Genomic DNA, 20,854 nt, shown 5'->3' with positions numbered 1-20,854 from the left:
GAAGTGGCTTTGGGATTGGAAAGGAAGATAAAAGACTGGAATAACAAGATTGTGATAAGCTGGTAGTGTGAAAAAAATAAACCGGCCTCTCCTACCGGTTCTGCTTTCCCTGGACCTTGTCCATGTTCTGACCCTCCACGTCAATCAATCAATGGCCTGATTTCAGGCTCACTGCGGGCAGGAAAAACATGAGTCGCAGAGCCGTCCTCACAACCTGAGGCGTGAGACTCATCAGCCAATACTAACCTGAGTTTATATTTCAGTAAATGATTCGTGGCCCAAAGACAAGCAGGACGCTGCAACTACAGTTCCCAGAAAGCCAGGGGATTATTCCAGCCAGCCTTGGGGCAGGGCAATTTGGACAGCCAATGAGCTCTTCCTCTGCAGACTTCGGCTGGGAGTGGACAGCCTCCCACCAGCTTCCTGGTCTCAGGCCCTGCTACACCGGGTAAGCAGAGCTCCCCGGCTGTCAGGCCGACTTGCTGTGTTCTTGAAACCAGGATTTCACCCTGTTTCACAGGAAGACCAGGAAGCAGAACTCTGTATGGCAAGTTCTAAAGTTGTTCAGAAAGCTCTGTTCGTCCTACTTGGAAACTAACAGTGTAAATGTTTCACAGAGCTCTGGTGGGTGTAAGAAACAGGTTCTCAGCCTGTCGGTCTCGACAAACGACTTTTTTCACTGTGGTGGCCTAAGACTATTGGAAAGCACAGATGTTTAATTACAAGAAGTAGAAATAGTAGAAATTAGGAAGTAGCAATGAAAATAATTTTAGGTTGGGGTCAGCACACCACGAGGAACTGTATTAAAGGGGTGCAGCACTGGAAGCTTGAGAATCACTGGTACAAGTTTGGCTCAAACTATCTGGCATAGCTGGGGCACATTTTACCAGTGAGAATTTGAGTAAGTCTCTTTAGATTGTCTAAAACTCTGTTTCCTAACAGTAAAATGAGAGTTAATGATGGTGCCTGGTTTGTTGTGCGGATTAAGTATGTTAACAGAGAACTACCCCTCAGGGGGTCTTTTTTTTTTGTTCTCCCCCCCCCCCCCCAGGGAGCTGGGGACCGAACCCAGGGCCTTGCGCTTCCTAGGTAAGCGCTCTACCACTGAGCTTTAGCCCCAGCCCCTCAGGGGGTCTTTTGACACTGATATCTACTAGTCCTCTGTCTCCCACAGGGAGAGTCCCAAAGGACGTAGTTAATGGTGCAGGGAGCAGACTGATAACACTTCTTGCTCAATTTGCACTAGCTGAGGAGAAATCGCCCAGTAACCCTAAATGTCCAGCCTTGTTAGATTGGGCATCTGTGATGTCCAGGGTTATGCTCGTAGGCAATTTCTTTCATGCTGGAAAGAACAGCGTAAAGGGGGCCTCTGGCCCTTCAGTAACAAGGTATCAGTTTCGTTTTCAGTCAGACCATAGAGACAGCCCTGTACGCAGTCCAGAATTCTACAGGGACAAGGACTCTTCCAAGGCAAAGAGGCCCAAGAACAAGGGGCCTGTGTGCTCTGCTCTGGTCTGCTTCTGCCTCATGGGCTGAATGGCCTCCAGGACAAGCTTCCTGGACTCCTCTCTGAACTGCTCTTTTCTTTCACTAAGTTCCTTCTTTTAACCCCTGGGTCCAAACAACAATTCTACCCTGTCCCTCCTGATCTACCCAGTCCCCGATGTCCTCAGTGTATGGGGCCCATATGTTTCACTATTTATCTTCTGTGCCCTACAAGGGGACCATCAAACCCAGGTGCTTTTGTGTGTATCATCTGTAAGTGTTGTGTGGTTGCTTGGTTAAGTAATGTTATAAAGTTATATAAACTAATGTTATAAAGTTATAAGTAATGTTATAAAGTTATATAAACTAATGTTATAAAGTTATAAGTAATGTTATAAAGTTATATAAACTAATGTTATAAAGTTATAAGTAATATTATAAAATTATAAGTAATGTTATGAAGTTATATAAAGTAAACTTTATAACAGCTCTAGCTCTCCACATTGCACTCCCCCTCACACTTATTAGACGGCCTTGCAGAACTTTAATCAGAATAAGTTCTATCTCATGATTTTTAAGAAGCCACTAGAGTGCCTGCCTTCTTGAGGTTCCAGTCAGAAGCCACCAACCAGCTGCTAAGCCTTAGAGTCTAGGGACTTTCTTCTTTACTTCATCGAATATATTTCCCATCCGCTGTCTGTGTTTCAGGAACGTTGTCTCCAGCCGCAGCCTCTGTGGAATAGGACTGCTTGGGATTGATGCTTCTGCCTTGCTTTCCCAATTGCTGTCTGCTCGAATAAGCTATTTAATTTGAATGTCCCTACTTTTAACCTTTGTTAGTTCCAATGAGACAGTACTGGACCAGATCTTCCTAGTTCTGGTCTTTCTTGAACTTCAGGTTCCATTTTTGGCAATTTTGTTTTGGTGTGGGTTTTATGGGTACCAGGCTGTCCTCTCCCTGAGTAGTCAAAGATGAACTTGAATTTCTTATCCCCAACAACTTCCATGTCCTGAGTACTGGCGTTTCAGGCATAGACTTCATTTGTTTTCTGCGGTGCTGGGGATGTGACTAAGGGCTCTGTCCATATTAGGAAACCACCTAAACAAGTGAGCTACACTTACAACACCGAATTTTTATTGTATGTCTGTGGATGTTTTCCTGCATGCATGTTTGTGCACCATGTACTTGCCTGAAGAGGGCATCAGATGCACTGGAACTGGAATCGTAAGTGGTTGTGAGTGGCTATCTGGGTGCTGGAACAGAAGCTGGATCCTTTGGAAGAGCAGCCAATGGTCTTTACCACTGAGCCATTTCTCCTGCCTCAGTTTTTCATTTCTCCATTCCAATTTCTTAAAAAAAAATGAGGCTTCTCCAGCAGGCATAATGATCGCCCATTTCTTCTGTTCATTCTGTGTTAAATTTAAAAAACGAAAAGAGCCAGTGTTCCCAGCAGTCTTTCGCTGCAGCCCCTCAGTTCTTCGTTTCCTCTCTTCATTGATTTCTTCTCCAGCAAGGAAGAGGAAGCATTGCACTGGGAGAGTTTATAGTTATTGTCATTCTCACCGCTGTTAGCATTCGAGCACGAGTGCCCACTTCCCCTCCATGAAGTATTCACAGGGCAGTGTTTGAGGGCAGCAACTTCCCTTCAGTACTTTGGAGACACAGTTTGATTATTTCATCTCGGAGTGTGTCTGGGGAACATTCTGGAGCCAGATGGGAGAGTTTCTTTGTTATGAAATACTTTCCCTGCTGCATGCCCAGGCAGTTCTCTCTCATTTCACATTTCACAAGTTTAATGACAACATATTCCAGCATCAAACTTTTCCAGGAGTTTGTCCATCTTATTTATCAGATAGAATTTCTTCGAGTTTCCTTCCCATTTCAGGCGAGCATTTGTTTCTCCTCACATTCATAGAAGCTCTTTGAATTTCTCCTCCTCCGTGGTATAGGGGGGCTTGCTGTTCCTACCCTTTATCTCTCTTCTGGCTCTGGAGTGGATTTGTCTTTTATTAACCTTCACTGTAATTATTGAGTTGCTCTTCAAAATGAGTTGCTATGGTCTTCCAAAGGTACATTCCTTAAATTCTTGGGTCAGAGCCTACTCTGCCACTGGTAGATAGTAGAGCCTTTAGGATGTAGAGCTTTGTGGGCAATTTTATAGTCAATTGCCTTGAGCATGGTGTTGGGACTTTCACCTTCTTTTTTTTTTTTTTTAACTTTCCTAATGTCATGAATTGAGAAGTTTGTTCCAGGACATGATGCTTGCCATGATACATTGTCTCAGGACAGGCCTAAACAAAATGGGGACAACAGATCATGGCCTCAAAGCTGGGAAACAAAGTTAAAACAGCCTTTCTTTCTTTCTTCCTTTCTTCCTTCCTTTCTTTCTTTCTTTCTTTCTTTCTTTCTTTTTTTAGCTGTTTATCTCTGCTGCTTGGTTGTAGTAACTGAAAACTGACTAAGAGAACATGAATAGGGTTGGAGGACTCATTGCTGTGACTGTAACAATGTGACTCAGAAACCTTTGGATTTGCCTCACCAAAGAATCTTGGAGATTTTGGGGGATTCATCCCCAGAAGTGCAGAAGTGCTCTAAGCAGACCGTTAACATGATCATGTGGTCTTCAAAGAGCCAAATACAAATGGAGGTGTGGACGGTGGCCTATGACTGAGGTTTCAGAGAGAAGAAAGAATTTACAGGACATTGGACTAGAGGCTGCCCAAGTCACACCAGGTCAAAAGATTCCCCTGAGGCTTTGTGGTAGGAGGAGCTTGAAGGTAACAGAGTAATTTATTGGATGGAAGCACAGAGTTCAGGAAGCGACATAGATGTTATCAATTGATGTCACCCAGTAAGACTTGAGAAGCAAGAATCAGAACTGCAAGATTTGGAAAACTTTCGATTGAGCCATGACAGGCACATATAAGAAGTTTCGTGAATAAGAGCGACAGTTCTTGAGACTCATAAAAAGAAGCCAAGCATGACCACTGGGACATTTGGAAGGATGCTATGGGGGTATCTCTAGAAAGATCTAGGTCTCCTCTCTCTCAGTCTCAAAAATGTAAAAGTGAAATTTGTCTCCACTATAGTCTAGAGCAGAGTCTTTAGATAAGAAAGGAACTGTGCCGGGGTTGGGGATTTGGCTCAGTGGCAGAGCGCTTGCCTAGGAAGTGCAAGGCCCTAGGTTCGTTCCCCAGCTCCGAAAAAAAGAACCAAAAAAAAAAAAAAAAAAAAAAAAAAAAAAAAGAAAGGAACTGTGCCCTTCTGGGATCTCCTTGGATTACATCATGATTTCTTTCTTTCTTTCTTTCTTTCTTTTTTTTAAGCTGCTGCCAGTGCACACTCAGTCTAGCTGTGAGTCTAATGGGCACCCGTGACAGACCTTAGTGTTGTGCATAAGAGTCTGGGCTAGCACATTGCCGAGTGGGTGTGGGTGTGGGTGTGGGGTGACTGCCACCAAGTCTGATGATCTGAGTTTCAAACCCACAAACGACATGATAAAAGGAAAGAACCAGTTTTCTCAAATAGTCTTCTGACTTCCACCAGCACACACACACACACACACACACACACACACACACACACACACACACACACACACACTTAAAAAAAAAGCTAGCAGAGCAGAGGCATACATGTTTCCACTTAGATTTCAAAGAAAATTCTGGGAAGCTAGGCAGTGTGTGAAAGGGGAGGATTGATGTAATCACAGAGCAGCACACTGATTCATAGATCTGCTAGAGGGAAGCTTGGCTGCACTGGAGGTCCAGAAAGCTAAGAGAAGCTTATAATGTAAAAATCTCTAAGGGCCAGCTGCAGGAAGCCCTGGTGTAGCCTAGAGAGTTAGACCATGGGAGTATGGTTTCTCAAGCCCAGGGAGCCCATATCATTCATACAGTATGGAGACATTCTGTAAGAGATCGAATTATCACTGTATTTTTGGGCTTGTTTGAAATGAACTCTGTTTTACAAAATTGCCTCTTGTTTTCCAATTCTTTGCACAGTATTGTAACATCGTAAAGAATGACCAAAATATTAATGGATAAAACCAGCTACTCTAGTAAAGAGACAAGGAGGCACAAAGACTGCTCTAAATCTCCTGATCTTTAGTCTTAGTTTTTCTTTACCTTTTCAAACACTCTAGGAACACCTGGTCATAACACAGAGTGTAACAGAGCCAGTGACTTGCCAGTGACATTCTGTATTAAAAGAATGTCTGACTTACAGGAATATAATGCTTGCCAAAATATTACAGGACAAATTATAGATCAGAGCCCAGGATATGGGGGTCATTTGTAACCAAAGGATTGGATCAAATGAATAGAAAGGAATACTTCCCGAATGGCCAAAGTGGCCATCAAGTCACTGAAAGTGCTTCCTTGTAATTTAAAACAATTAATCTAATCAACCACTACAGGGAAACTGGATCAGGAAGCCTAAGCACTGGCCACAGTACCTCAACCGGTGACATTTCTTTACTTTTCAGATGGGTATGTTTTTGTGGTCCTTGCATAACATCTGTGTGGGAACCTTTGTGCTATTAAAATGTGTTCTTTTTGTCCTCTGATCAAAAGAAAGCCTAGTGTTTAATAGACAGGAAAATAAGATCTTTATCTAAGGAATTACTGGAAGAAGCCTAGAAGAGGAAGGTCATTTGTAATCACAGAATGGTTTAACTGAAATGTCCATTGTAGTAAGAAATTGACCATCTTAATAAAGCCAGATTTTCTTCCTATGATGCTTAGCTCTGAGTAGGGTTTTTTTTAAATATACATTATTTTATTACAAATTTAAAAAAAAACAAAAATGCAACATCCTAAAAAAAAAGTTCTTTTACTGGTAATACAAATTCCTATGAAGTTTTTTTTTTTTTTTTTTTTTTTTTTGCTATCACAAGAAATGAAAGAAACCATTAAATATTTAGAAACATTCAACATCAAAAGCTTTAAATCTAACTGCACGTTGTATCCCCTGAAAAAGCTACAAACTCTTTTTAAAAAGTATTTTCTCTACAAAGAATCTCATCAGCTATACAAAAATCTGTACAGTTTTTATACTGAAGCTAATGTTGAGCTGCACTTGAATTTCGCATTCTTAGCAAAATAATTGCCTGAGCACATATACTCCACACTTTAGGACAGATACTTATTCTTCCTCCTCATCTTCCTCCTCTTCATCTTCACCATCTTCCTCATCATCTTCCTCCTCCTCCTCTTCCTCATCTTCTGGTTCATTCTTCTTCTTTGAGCCTGTTGGCCTACCAGGACCCTTCTTTCCTACTTCACTTTTGCCCTTGGCACGGTACGCAGCAATATCCTTTTCATACTTCTCCTTTAGTTTAGCTGCTTTCTGCTCATATGGTTGTTTATCTTTGGCAGATTGCTCAGACCACATCTCCCCCAGTTTCTTTGCAGTATCTCCAATAGACAGGCCGGGGTGTTCACTTTTGATCTTTGGGCGATGTTCAGAGCAAAACAGGAAGAAGGCAGACGGTGGTCTCTTGGGAGCATTTGGATCTTTTTTCTTTCCTTTCTTATCACCTTTGGGAGGAACATAGTTCTTCATCTCCCTGTCATAACGAGCTTTGTCGCTCTTGGCCAAATCTTCAAACTTCGACTTTTCCTTGGCAGACATGGTCTTCCATCTCTCGGAACATTTCTTCGAGAACTCGGCGAAGTTGACCGACGAGTCGGGATGCTTCTTCTTGTGCTCCTCCCGGCACGAAGAAGGCGTACGAGGACATCTTGCCCCGCGGCTTGTTGGGGTCCCCCTTGCCCATGATGACCGCGCAGCGTCTACCTGGCGCGAGCTCTTCCCTCAGACTTCCACAGAGAGACTTCCTTCCCCAAGCTCCGGCGAGAACTGGTCCTGAGTAGGGTTTATATAACACTTGTGCAATTGACTGGTAAGATCTGGGCTTACACTTTGTCCTATTAGAATTTCGTCTCTCTTTGTTTTCACTGTCCCTTTTTTTTTTTACTCAATTTCTTTGAAGTCACATGCAAAATTTTTTATTATAAATATCCTTAAAAACAGACATCATTTTTTTAGAGTAATTTTGGGTTCATGGAGGAAAACTTAGCAGAGATCATAGAGGATTCATAATCTGCCCTACTTCCTGACTTTTACTGATTTTAACACATTAATACTTAAAAGTTCTAGTTTGCATTAGGGCCCACTCTTGGTGTTATATAAACCCTACACATTCACTATTATGTCATCAGAGATTCAGTTCCTCTTTGTGCCATACGTATTCACCTCTCTTCCTCCAACACTGGCCACTACTCATCTTTTTGCTGTCTCCATGTTTATACCTTTTACAGAATGTTCTATCCATTGGAAACACGTTGTGGCCTTCTCAGTTAGGGTTATTTGTTAGTGTATGTGTGTTTAAGACCTCTTACATGTTTTCTCAGTTCTTCTTCTTTTATATATATATATATATATATATATATATATATATATATATATATATGTATATGTATATGTATATATATATATGTATCTTTTTTTCCCATCTTTATTAAATTGGCTATTTCTTATTTACATTTCGAATGTTATTCCCTGTCCCAGTTTCCAGGCCAACATCCCCCTAACCCCTCCCCCTCCCCTTCCATATGGGTGTTCTCCCCATCCTCCCCCCATTGCCGCCCTCCCTGAAAGAATCCCGTTCACTTGGGGTCCAGCCTTGGCAGGACCAAGGGCTTCCCCTTCCACTGGTGCTCTTACTAAGCTATTCATTGCTACCTATGAGGTCAGAGTCCAGGGTCAGTCCATGTATAGTCTTTAGGTAGTGGCTTAGTCCCTGGAAGCTCTGGTTGCTTGGCATTGTTGTTCATATGCGGTCTCGAGCCCCTTCAAGCTCTTCCAGTCCTTTCTCTGATTCCTTCAACGGGGATCCCGTTCTCAGTTCAGTGGTTTGCTGCTGGCATTCACCTCTGTATTTGCTGTATTCTGGGTGTGTCTCTCAGGAGAGATCTACATCCGGCTCCTGTTGGCCTGCACTTCTTTGCTTCATCCATCTTGTCTAATTGGGTGACTGTATATGTATGGGCCACACGTGGGGCAGGCTCTGAATGGGTGTTCCTTCTGCCTCTGTTCTAAACTTTGCCATATCCCCTCCATAGGGTATTCTTGTTCCCCTTTTAAAGAAGGAGTGAAGCATCTGCATTTTGGTCATCCTTCTTGAGTTTTATGTGTTCTGTGCATCTAGGGTAATTCGAGCATTTGGGCTAATAGCCACTTATCAATGAGTGCATACCATGTGTGTATTTCTGTGATTGGGTTACCTCACTCAGGATGATATTTTCCAGTTCCATCCATTTGCCTATGAATTTCATAAAGTCATTGTTTTTGATTGCTGAGTAGTATTCCATTGTGTAGATGTACCACATTTTTCTGTATCCATTCCTCTGTTGAAGGGCATCTGGGTTCTTTCCAGCTTCTGGCTATTATAAATAAGGCTGCTATGAACATGGTGGAGCATGTGTCTTTGTTATATGTTGGAGCATCTTTTGGGTATATGCCCAAGACAGGTATAGCTGGGTCCTTAGGTAGTGCAGTGTCCAATTTTCTGAGGAACCTCCAGACTGATTTCGAGAATGGTTGTACCAGTCCACTAACAATGGAGGAGTGTTCCTCTTTCTCCACATCCTCGCCAGCATCTGCTGTCAACTGAGTTTTTGATCTTAGCCATTCTGACTAGTGTGAGGTGGAATCTCAGGGTTGTTTTGATTTGCATTTCCCTTATGACTAAAGATGTTGAACATTTCTTTTCTTTTTTTTTTTTTTTGGAGCTGGGGACCGAACCCAGGGCCTTGCGCTTCTTAGGCAAGCGCTCTACCACTGAGCTAAATCCCCAACCGATGTTGAACATTTCTTTAGGTGTTTCTCAGCCATTTGGCATTCCTCAGCTGTGAATTCTTTGTTTAGCTCTGAACACCATTTTTTAATAGGGTTATTTGTCTCCCTGCAGTCTAAATTCTTGAGTTCTTTTTATATTTTGGATATAAGCCCTCTATCAGTTATAGGATTGGTAAAGATCTTTCCCCAATCTGTTGGTTGCCATTTTGTCCTAACAACAGTGTCCTTTGCCTTACAGAAGCTTTGCAATTTAATGAGATCCCATTTGTTGATTCTTGATATTAGAGCATAAGCCATTGGTGTTTTGTTCAGGAAATTTTCTTGAGTGCCCATGTGTTCGAAATTCTTCCCCGCTTTTCCTTCTATTAGTTTGAGTGTATCTGGTTTGATGTGGAGGTCCTTGATCCACTTGGACTTAAACTTTGTACAGGGTGATAAGAATGGATCGATCTGCATTCTTCTACATGTTGACCTCCAGTTGAACCAGCACCATTTACTGAAAATACTATCTTTTTTCCTTTGGATGGTTCTGGCTCCTTTGTCAAAAATCAAGTGACCATAGGTATTTGGGTTCATTTCTGGGTCTTCAATTCTATTCCACTGGTCTATCTGCCGTCTCTGTACTGATACCATGCAGTTTTTATCACTATTGCTCTGTAATACTGCTTGAGTTCAGGGATAGTGATTCCCCCAGAAATCCTTTCATTGTTAAGGATAGTTTTAGCTATCCTGGGTTTTTGTTATTCCAGATGAATTTGCAAATTGTTCTGTTTAATTCTATGAAGAATTGATTTGGAATTTTGATGGGAATTGATTGAATCTGTATATTGCTTTTGGTAAAATGGCCATTTTTACTATATTAATCCTGCTAATCCATGAGCATGGGAGATCTTTCCATCTTCTGAGATCTTCTTCAGAGGCTTGAAGTTCTTATCATACAGATCTTTTACTTGCTTGGTTAAAGTCATACCGAGGTATTTTTTATTATTTGGGACTGTTATGAAGGGTGTCGTTTCCCTAATTTCTTTCTTGGCTTGTTTCTCTTTTGTGTAGAGGAAGGTTTCTTATTATTGTCCTATATCCTCCTTCTGGAATGAGAGTGCTACCCTGGCACATTGTTTCTCAGCAACATGCAACTCATTTTAATTTGCACCGAGGCTGCCAGCTGAGGCTGCCTCGAGTGTCAAAGGCGAATTTTGACCTGATTTTGAATGATACTGGACAATTAAATTTTGGGATCTTGGATATAGAGTAAATGGATTTTGCATTTACAGAGGAACATGAGTCCATGCAGTTGAGGGAAGAACACTGTAGTTTGAATAAGGACCATCTAAGAGTCCATTGCAACAAGTTTTGTTCCAGTTCATGCTATGATTTGGAAGTCACAACTTTCAAACTTTTCAGGGGATTCTCTTGAAGAGGATTTGGGGAGGTTGGTTTCTTCCTATCTTTTTCTTCGCTTCTCAGATTGAGCAAATCAAGGGACTTTCTACACAGTACAGTCTTGCCATGGTGCTCGGTGTCACCACAGACTCAAAGCAAAAGGACCACTTGGTATGGCTGGAGAAGGCCAAACTGCACCAAAAATTAACTCTCCCTCTTTCTGAAGTATGTGTTCGCTTGGATGGGTGCTCTTGTACAGGAAGAAACCACAGAATAACTTCTGATGTCCTTGTCAGTCACTCTCCACCTTTATTTTTGAGGGAAGGTCTCTCACTAAAGCTGGAGTTCACTGAGCTGGTAGAGTGACTGACCAGTGATCCCCAGTTCCTACTTCACCCACAGCCCCCCAGTTCCTACTTCACCCACAGCGGGTGAAGTATGACTTAGCATATAGATGCGTTCCCCGGGCTGTGGATCTGCACTCAGGTTCTCATGCTTATGTGACAGCACTTTACAGACTGAAGCATCTCCTAGCCCCCAAATGCATTGTTATATCAGGTTCTTTTTAGCTCTTGGTTACTGAGATTCTGTACAGTCAAAGACCTGTAAGGAAGTTCTTTCTATTGCTCTATTTCTTCTTCTACTGGTTCTGGTGGTTGTCTTTCTAGGTATGGACTCTTCCCACATGTATGTCTTGTCTCCCTTCTCCCAGTTGCCTAGTGTACTTTCACTTTGCTTTGTCATTGTCGTCATGTATTCATAGCATTATGTCTATGTTTGTTTCTCAAATCTGCAGTGACCGCTGTGCTACTCAACTGTTGTTAGGTTTGGACTCCATGGTCTTGCCAGAGGAAGAAAAAAACAGTGAATTTGACAAGAAACATTTTCATGGAGATTCTCCATGTAAATGGTTATTCTTGCCTTTCCAACCTCTATTATTATATTACTGTGTTTTTCTTCTTCGGTACTTCCAAATATAGTCCTCTCCTACAGGAAGATCAGATGCTGATGCTGCACTGGTTTTGGTGTCCATACTTGCTGTCCCACAGCAATTAGTCATCTGCTTGACAGCTAGATGACTTGTGACTTCTGGACTTCACAATGTAGTGTCTGTCATGAAGCTACCAGCACCCATACTAATCTTTGAGTAAGCTTCCCTGTGTATATCAGCTGTTCACATTATTATTTTGTCAATTCCCTCTTTTCAGAATATTTAGGGATCTTTCATAACTTATGGTTCACATAAAACTACCACCTTGCCTTTAAGAAAAGCTGTGTTGCCCCACTCTCATCAATGGACAGATCATGGAAACAGAAATTAAACAGTGATGTCGACAGACTAAGAGAAGTCATGAGCCAAATGGACTTAACGGATATTTATAGAACATTCTATCCTAAAGCAAAAGGATATACCTTCTTCTCAGCTCCTCATGGTACTTTCTCCAAAATTGACCATATAATTGGTCAAAAAACGGGCCTCAACAGGTACAGAAAGATAGAAATAATCCCATGCGTGCTATCGGACCACCACGGCCTAAAACTGGTCTTCAATAACAATAAGGGAAGAATGCCCACATATACGTGGAAATTGAACAATGCTCTACTCAATGATAACCTGGTCAAGGAAGAAATAAAGAAAGAAATTAAAAACTTTTTAGAATTTAATGAAAATGAAGATACAACATACTCAAACTTATGGGACACAATGAAAGCTGTGCTAAGAGGAAAACTCATAGCGCTGAGTGCCTGCAGAAAGAAACAGGAAAGAGCATATGTCAGCAGCTTGACAGCACACCTAAAAGCTCTAGAACAAAAAGAAGCAAATACACCCAGGAGGAGTAGAAGGCAGGAAATAATCAAACTCAGAGCTGAAATCAACCAAGTAGAAACAAAAAGGACCATAGAAAGAATCAACAGGACCAAAAGTTGGTTCTTTGAGAAAATCAACAAGATAGATAAACCCTTAGCCAGACTAACGAGAGGACACAGAGAGTGCGTCCAAATTAACAAAATCAGAAATGAAAAGGGAGACATAACTACAGATTCAGAGGAAATTCAAAAAATCATCAGATCTTACTATAAAAACCTATATTCAACAAAATTTGAAAATCTTCAGGAAATGGACTATTTCCTAGACAGATACCAGGTATCAAAGTTAAATCAGGAACAGATAAACCAGTTAAACAACCCCATAACTCCTAAGGAAATAGAAGCAGTCATTAAAGGTCTCCCAACCAAAAAGAGCCCAGGTCCAGATGGGTTTAGTGCAGAATTCTATCAAACCTTCATAGAAGACCTCATACCAATATTATCCAAACTATTCCACAAAATTGAAACAGATGGAGCCCTACCGAATTCCTTCTACGAATCTACAATTACTCTTATACCTAAACCACACAAAGACACAACAAAGAAAGAGAACTTCAGACCAATTTCCCTTATGAATATCGACGCAAAAATACTCAATAAAATTCTGGCAAACCGAATTCAAGAGCACATCAAAACAATCATCCACCATGATCAAGTAGGCTTCATCCCAGGCATGCAGGGATGGTTTAATATACGGAAAACCATCAACGTGATCCATTATATAAACAAACTGAAAGAACAGAACCACATGATCATTTCATTAGATGCTGAGAAAGCATTTGACAAAATTCAACACCCCTTCATGATAAAAGTCCTGGAAAGAATAGGAATTCAAGGCCCATACCTAAACATAGTAAAAGCCATATACAGCAAACCAGTTGCTAACATTAAACTAAATGGAGAGAAACTTGAAGCAATCCCACTAAAATCAGGGACTAGACAAGGCTGCCCACTCTCTCCCTACTTATTCAATATAGTTCTTGAAGTTCTAGCCAGAGCAATCAGACAACAAAAGGAGATCAAAGGGATACAGATCGGAAAAGAAGAGGTCAAAATATCACTATTTGCAGATGATATGATAGTATATTTAAGTGATCCCAAAAGTTCTACCAGAGAACTACTAAAGCTGATAAACAACTTCAGCAAAGTGGCTGGGTATAAAATTAACTCAAATAAATCAGTTGCCTTCCTCTATACAAAAGAGAAACAAGCCGAGAAAGAAATTAGGGAAACGACACCCTTCATAATAGACCCAAATAATATAAAGTACCTCGGTGTGACTTTAACCAAGCAAGTAAAAGATCTGTACAATAAGAACTTCAAGACACTGAAGAAAGAAATTGAAGAAGACCTCAGAAGATGGAAAGATCTCCCATGCTCATGGATTGGCAGGATTAATATAGTAAAAATGGCCATTTTACCAAAAGCAATCTACAGATTCAATGCAATCCCCATCAAAATACCAATCCAATTCTTCAAAGAGTTAGACAGAACAATTTGCAAATTCATCTGGAATAACAAAAAACCCAGGATAGCTAAAGCTATCCTCAACAATAAAAGGACTTCAGGGGGAATCACTATCCCTGAACTCAAGCAGTATTACAGAGCAATAGTGATAAAAACTGCATGGTATTGGTACAGAGACAGACAGATAGACCAATGGAATAGAATTGAAGACCCAGAAATGAACCCACACACCTATGGTCACTTGATTTTTGACAAAGGAGCCAAAACCATCCAATGGAAAAAAGATAGCATTTTCAGCAAATGGTGCTGGTTCAACTGGAGGGCAACATGTAGAAGAATGCAGATCGATCCATGCTTATCACCCTGTACAAAGCTTAAGTCCAAGTGGATCAAGGACCTCCACATCAAACCAGACACACTCAAACTAATAGAAGAAAAACTAGGGAAGCATCTGGAACACATGGGCACTGGAAAAAATTTCCTGAACAAAACACCAATGGCTTATGCTCTAAGATCAAGAATCGACAAATGGGATCTCATAAAACTGCAAAGCTTCTGTAAGGCAAAGGACACTGTGGTTAGGACAAAACGGCAACCAACAGATTGGGAAAAGATCTTTACCAACCCTACAACAGATAGAGGCCTTATATCCAAAATATACAAAGAACTCAAGAAGTTAGACCGCAGGGAAACAAATAACCCTATTAAAAAATGGGGTTCAGAGCTAAACAAACAATTCACAGCTGAGGAATGCCGAATGGCTGAGAAACACCTAAAGAAATGTTCAACATCTTTAGTCATAAGGGAAATGCAAATCAAAACAACCCTGAGATTTCACCTCACACCAGTGCGATTGGCTAAGATCAAAAACTCAGGTGACAGCAGATGCTGGCGAGGTTGTGGAGAAAGAGGAACACTCCTCCATTGTTGGTGGGATTGCAGACTGGTAAAACCATTCTGGAAATCAGTCTGGAGGTTCCTCAGAAAATTGGACATTGAACTGCCTGAGGATCCAGCTATACCTCTCTTGGGCATATACCCAAAAGATGCCTCAACATATAAAAGAGACACGTGCTCCACTATGTTCATCGCAGCCTTATTTATAATAGCCAGAAAATGGAAAGAACCCAGATGCCCTTCAACAGAGGAATGGATACAGAAAATGTGGTACATCTACACAATGGAATACTACTCAGCTATCAAAAACAACGAGTTTATGAAATTCGTAGGCAAATGGTTGGAACTGGAAAATATCATCCTGAGTGAACTAACCCAATCACAGAAAGACATACATGGTATGCACTCATTGATAAGTGGCTATTAGCCCAAATGCTTGAATTACCCTAGATCCCTAGAACAAACGAAACTCAAGACGGATGATCAAAATGTGAATGCTTCACTCCTTCTTTAAAAGAGGAAAAAGAATACCCTTGGCAGGGAAGGGAGAGGCAAAGATTAAAACAGAGACTGAAGGAACACCCATTCAGAGCCTGTCCCACATTTGGCCCATACATATACAGCCACCCAATTGGACTAGATGGATGAAGCAAAGAAGTGCAGACCGACAGGAGCCGGATGTAGATCGCTCCTGAGAGACACAGCCAGAATACAGCAAATACAGAGGCGAATGCCAGCAGCAAACCACTGAACTGAGAATAGGTCCCCTATTGAAGGAATCAGAGAAAGAACTGGAAGAGCTTGAAGGGGCTCGAGACCCCAAAAGTACAACAATGCCAAGCAACCAGAGCTTCCAGGGACTAAGCCACTACCTAAAGACTATACATGGACTGACCCTGGACTCTGACCCCATAGGTAGCAATGAATATCCTAGTAAGAGCACCAGTGGAAGGGGAAGCCCTGGGTCCTGCTAAGACTGAACCCCCAGTGAACTAGTCTATGGGGGGAGGGCGGCAATGGTGGGAGGGTTGGGAGGGGAACACCCATAAGGAAGGGGAGGGGGGAGGGGGATGTTTGCCCGGAAACCGGGAAAGGGAATAACACTTGAAATGTATATAAGAAATACTCAAGTTAATAAAAAAAAAAAAAAGAAAAGCTGTGTTGGGGCTGGAGAAAAAGGGCTCAGCAGTCAGCAGCCAGTTGTGTTTGGCAGAGATCCTAGGTTCAGTTCCCAACAGCCCATCAGGTGGCTCCCAACCGTCTGTTATTACAGTTGCAGGGTATCTGATGCCCTCTTCTGGTCTCCATGGCTAGCTGTATCCATATGATGCACATCAACTGAAGGCACACGTAGACACATGTAAAGAAAAGAAGATAAAGACCATGTCATATATATTTTGAAGTTATTTTTATTTCTGCAGTTTTCACCAAGAAGAAGAAACATTCTAAGACATTAAACCTGACAACCAGCCTACATACAACTTAGTACTACAGGTATGAACATCCTAATGCTTCTCCGTGGGCTCCCTTCATATGTTCTAACTCTTTTTCATCTTGATAATGAAGTATAAAGGAAGGAGTCTATGGCTTCACACACATGCTGCAAATCAACACGTGGAGCCATGAGTGTTTCACTTCTGAGTGTCTTGGCAACTACTCTATCTGTTTTCCCGATTTCATCTTAAATCTTGGCTTTAGTAGTATATAATTAAAATATGCTTAGGCACAGGCTACCCAAATTATGGGTTGACTACAAGATATAACTAGTACCATGGTCCCTAGCAAAAGCTGATTTCATTCTGATGGATCTTCAGTCAATACATCTTGGCATTTTATCTTAAAGAAAACTTTTCTTAATGAAAGAGAAGGTGAATGGAGAAAAGGGAGATGGGAAGGAATTGGGGGGGGGAGCAGACAGGGATAGGAATGATGAAAAACTTGAATATAAATATAGCACTTAAAAAGAACCACAATTTCTGAATAGACAGCATGCTAGCTAACTACCTCTCCCCAGTTGGTTTGATCTGCCTCTCTCTTCCGGACATACTTGGTGCAGATTCTGGGATAGGGGCCAGAGAGAGTTTAAGATGTTCTGACAATTTGTTCTTTCTAGGACTGAATAATAGATTTTAGAGGTTGTCTAAATGCCAAGGAAGGGTGATGGTATAACAAAGCTAATGATGTAGGGGGGATGTTGCAGACATAACTTAATGGGGAAAGTAGGAAACCCTGACAATAGGAGGAGGATATCTGTAGAAGAAAGAAAAGGCTATGGATCGGTTATCCCCATTGATCTGGGGTCAGGCCTTCTGTACCATGGCATTTCAGAGTGCACTACACTGTAAAGGGCTTCATCTCAAGGCCTAAAGTGCCATATTCAACATCTCAGTAAAGAACGGTTCTTGCTGGTCACCAAACACTTTCTAAATAGACTAGTTAAAGTGATTTTCACGAGTGAATAGTTCATATTATCTGACAGCTAAGAACATTGACACTAACTTCCTCCTCTTCCCTTGAATATTCCTTGTTAGTGTTGTTTGTTTGTTTGTCTTTATTATTAAAATAGATTTGGCACTGCTGGAGAAGATAAGTCTCTCAATAACGTCTTTCTGATGCCTTTGAACCTCACATGTTCCAAGTCAGCCATTGGCCCTGGAATGTAATTGTTTTGTATTGGTACTGCCAACTGCATTTGATCATTGATAGTGTTTTAGATAGACAAACACACACACACACACACACACACACACACACACACACACACACACAGTGGGTTAGCCAGAAATCTGTTTTTGACTGCAGCAAATATTGTCACAATATAACATTCTTCTAAGCCTTCTATGATTTACGTTGTTCATCTCATTTTGGGCAAAACTCCCCATTGGCCACAAAGACATTTTTAACAGTGAGTGTTGTGTTTTATGAAAAAGTAAAAGAGCCAAGGATATGTTTGATAGAGCTAGGTATGGAGAGGTGGGATGGGTGCCCCTGTGGGCCCATGCTGAGGCGTCACTTCCCTCTGAGGTACCAGCCACAGGATGGATCTAGTATGGAATAGAGTTTATTCAGGGCATTAGAAGGGGAGTTGAGAAGGAGGGAGGGGGGAAGAGGGGAGGAGAGGAGAGAAGAGGAGGGAGGGGAGAGGAGAGGAGAGGGAAAGCCAGCCAAGAACACATGGAGAGAGGGGAGGGGATGTGGAAAGAGGGAGAAGGCGCAGAGAGTAAGAGAGCAAGGGCGTCAAACAGCCCCTTTAAGAGTAAGCCAGGCATGCCTGGCTAATGCCAGGTAACTGTGGGGGCAGAGCCTAGAGGGGATGCTAACAGAGCTCATCTCAGTCCACTCTTCTCACCCAGTCTGCCCCAGTCACCCTGTCTTTGTATCCACCCCTTCTGCTAGGAAACACCATCCTCACACATCCGTGGAGCTCACTGTCTGTCATCCTTCGGATGCAAGTGTGGCTTTCTTCATCCATATTAGTTCCCATCAAAACTCTCCTTCTACCTCTCTATTTTAGTTATCCTGTGGACAGCTACTACACTTCTCTTTTTTGTTTTTAAATTACTTATGTATTATTTTAATACCCACTGAAATGCAAGATTTTGGAGGGCAAGAAAGCATAGCAAGTATCTAAAGGATGTTCAGTGAAGGGATGACTTGGTCAATCAGTGTAGCTCATTCAGTAAGGAGCCTCATAGAGCATCCAGTGCAGTGATGAATGGGTCACTCGCCATGGCATTCTCTAGTGTGTAAGTCTCCCATTTTTGTGAATAACTGTTTGAAAGATTATTTTGGCAATATCTACCTTTCATCACCAAGGTAACCACATCTAATCTCTCTTTTGACTGGTCATTTAGCCTTATTTTCTACCTCAAAAACTTGAAAGATACAAGGAATAACAAAACTTTCCTCTAAGGCTCTCTGAGAGTATTTAATGAACAGCAGGTAAAAGCAAGCCAGGCTGTAGAGGTGACATGATTGCCTAGGAGCTATGTAGAGGCATCTTTCATGTATACACGTTAACAACACATTCGAACTACAGTTAGCTGACTCTGGGACACCCAGAAGAATTGATGTCATGTTTGTCTGCTTTCATCCTGTTTGCCTTAGGGAGCCATGGACATCGAAGCATACTTCGAAAGGATTGGTTACAAGAACTCAGTGAATAAGTTGGACTTGGCCACATTAACTGAAGTTCTTCAACACCAGATGCGAGCAGTTCCTTTTGAGAATCTTAGTATGCACTGTGGAGAAGCCATGTGTCTGGGCTTAGAGGCCACTTTTGACCACATAGTAAGGAAAAAGCGGGGTGGGTGGTGTCTCCAGGTTAATCATCTGCTGTACTGGGCTCTGACCAAAATGGGTTTTGAAACCACAATGTTGGGAGGATATGTTTACATAACTCCAGTCAACAAATATAGCAGTGAAATGGTCCACCTTCTAGTACAAGTGACCATCAGTGACAGGAACTACATTGTGGATTCTGCCTATGGAAGCTCCTACCAGATGTGGGAGCCTCTGGAATTAACCTCAGGGAAGGATCAGCCTCAGGTGCCTGCCATCTTTCGTTTGACAGAAGAGAATGGAACCTGGTACTTGGACCAAATCAGAAGAGAGCAGGATGTTCCAAACCAAGAGTTTGTTAACTCGGACCTCCTTGAAAAGAGCAAATATCGAAAAATCTATTCCTTTACTCTTGAGCCCCGCACTATTGAGGATTTTGAATATGTGAATACCTACCTTCAGACATCGCCAGCCTCTGTGTTTGTAAGCACATCGTTCTGTTCCTTGCAGACCTCAGAAGGGGTTTGCTGTTTAATTGGTTCCACCCTTACAAGTAGGAGATTCAGTTATAAGGACAATGTAGATCTGGTTGAGTTTAAGAGTCTGACTGAGGAAGAAATAGAAGATGTACTGAAAACCACATTTGGCATTTCTTTGGAGAAAAAGTTTGTGCCCAAACATGGCGAACTCGTTTTTACTATTTAGGGTAAATTGTTCTCCATTATTATCTCAGTCTTAAACATTCTAAAAATATGCAAATACATATCCATAACAGAAATCGCACAGCTCAATATTGATCAACTAATGACCTGTATCTTCTATTTCCTACATTTTATACAAAACGAAACCCAGTTGTCCTGTCATTTCACCAATAAAAATACCGCCAGTTATAATGAAATAAACCTGATCATGGATGTAACGACAATCCTCTCAACATTAATCAACAAAAATTACTTATCGAAGAGGTGGCGATCTTGGGAGCCATATTCATTTACAAACCTCTCAACATCATTTTATGGTTGAACTCAGATGAAAAATGAATGAATATGAATGATCAGAGAACAGCAGGAAGTAAAGTCAGGCAGACTAAATCTGAGGTCCAAGGTTTACAAGAAACCACCCGTACAACTTAGGATTAGAATAAAGCAAAGAAGAATGAACCATCATTACAGGTCCAGGTAACTTCCCAGTCCTCAAAACAGAACTCACGCCAGTGGACCTGGGCTCTGGGATTAGGTGCCAAGACAATGACACGGCTTAGAAGGCTTAGAATTTCTTCCAGAGATAATTTTGCAGACACAGTTCTTTTTGTATCTGATTTTTTTTTAACTATGAGAATACTGGTATTAAGTGATTTATACCTTATATATAATAATCTTTGTAGCCTATAATATATGTTTCTTGGAAAAACATTATTTGTCAAGTATATTAAGTGTTAAATATATATTAACATTATATAGTATTGGCTAATATAATGGATCAAAGGTTCCTTGGAGGTATTGAGAAATGATACCGTTGGCCTTCTCTGTAAGATGTGTGTCCCTTTCACCCCAGTGCAATAACCCTGCTCCTTTCTTCTGCTTCGCTCTGTATTTTAGTTTAAAAGGA

The 20,854-nt window shown here is 41.4% G+C and overlaps 2 protein-coding genes and 1 pseudogene across 14 annotated transcripts in view; 2 read left to right on the top strand and 1 right to left on the bottom strand.

The window, feature by feature from the left end:
* The first annotated feature begins 405 nt into the window (after positions 1 to 405).
* Nat1 (N-acetyltransferase 1) lies at positions 406 to 20,718 on the top strand. 11 transcript variants are annotated; one of them, NM_001037315.1, is given in 3 exon segments: positions 406 to 448; positions 7,117 to 7,391; positions 19,073 to 20,703. In NM_001037315.1, a coding segment is annotated over 1 exon segment (873 nt). In that variant the 5' UTR covers positions 406 to 448; positions 7,117 to 7,391; positions 19,073 to 19,078; the 3' UTR covers positions 19,952 to 20,703.
* Positions 409 to 20,854, top strand: part of Nat2 (N-acetyltransferase 2) — a 30,318-nt gene continuing 9,872 nt past the window's right edge. Inside the window, 2 exon segments of one of the 3 annotated variants that reach the window (NM_053854.1) lie at positions 409 to 448; positions 7,117 to 7,391. The gene's annotated coding sequence lies outside the window, so the exon portion shown is untranslated. 3 annotated transcript variants of the gene reach the window in all.
* On the bottom strand, positions 439 to 7,265 carry Hmgb2-ps3 (high mobility group box 2, pseudogene 3; annotated as a pseudogene).

The sequence above is a fragment of the Rattus norvegicus genome, chromosome 16, assembly GCF_036323735.1.
Source record: "Rattus norvegicus strain BN/NHsdMcwi chromosome 16, GRCr8, whole genome shotgun sequence".
NCBI classification, from domain to species: domain Eukaryota; kingdom Metazoa; phylum Chordata; class Mammalia; order Rodentia; family Muridae; genus Rattus; species Rattus norvegicus.
Note: the sequence above shows the minus strand (reverse complement) of the source record. Positions and strands in the feature narration are given on the sequence as shown.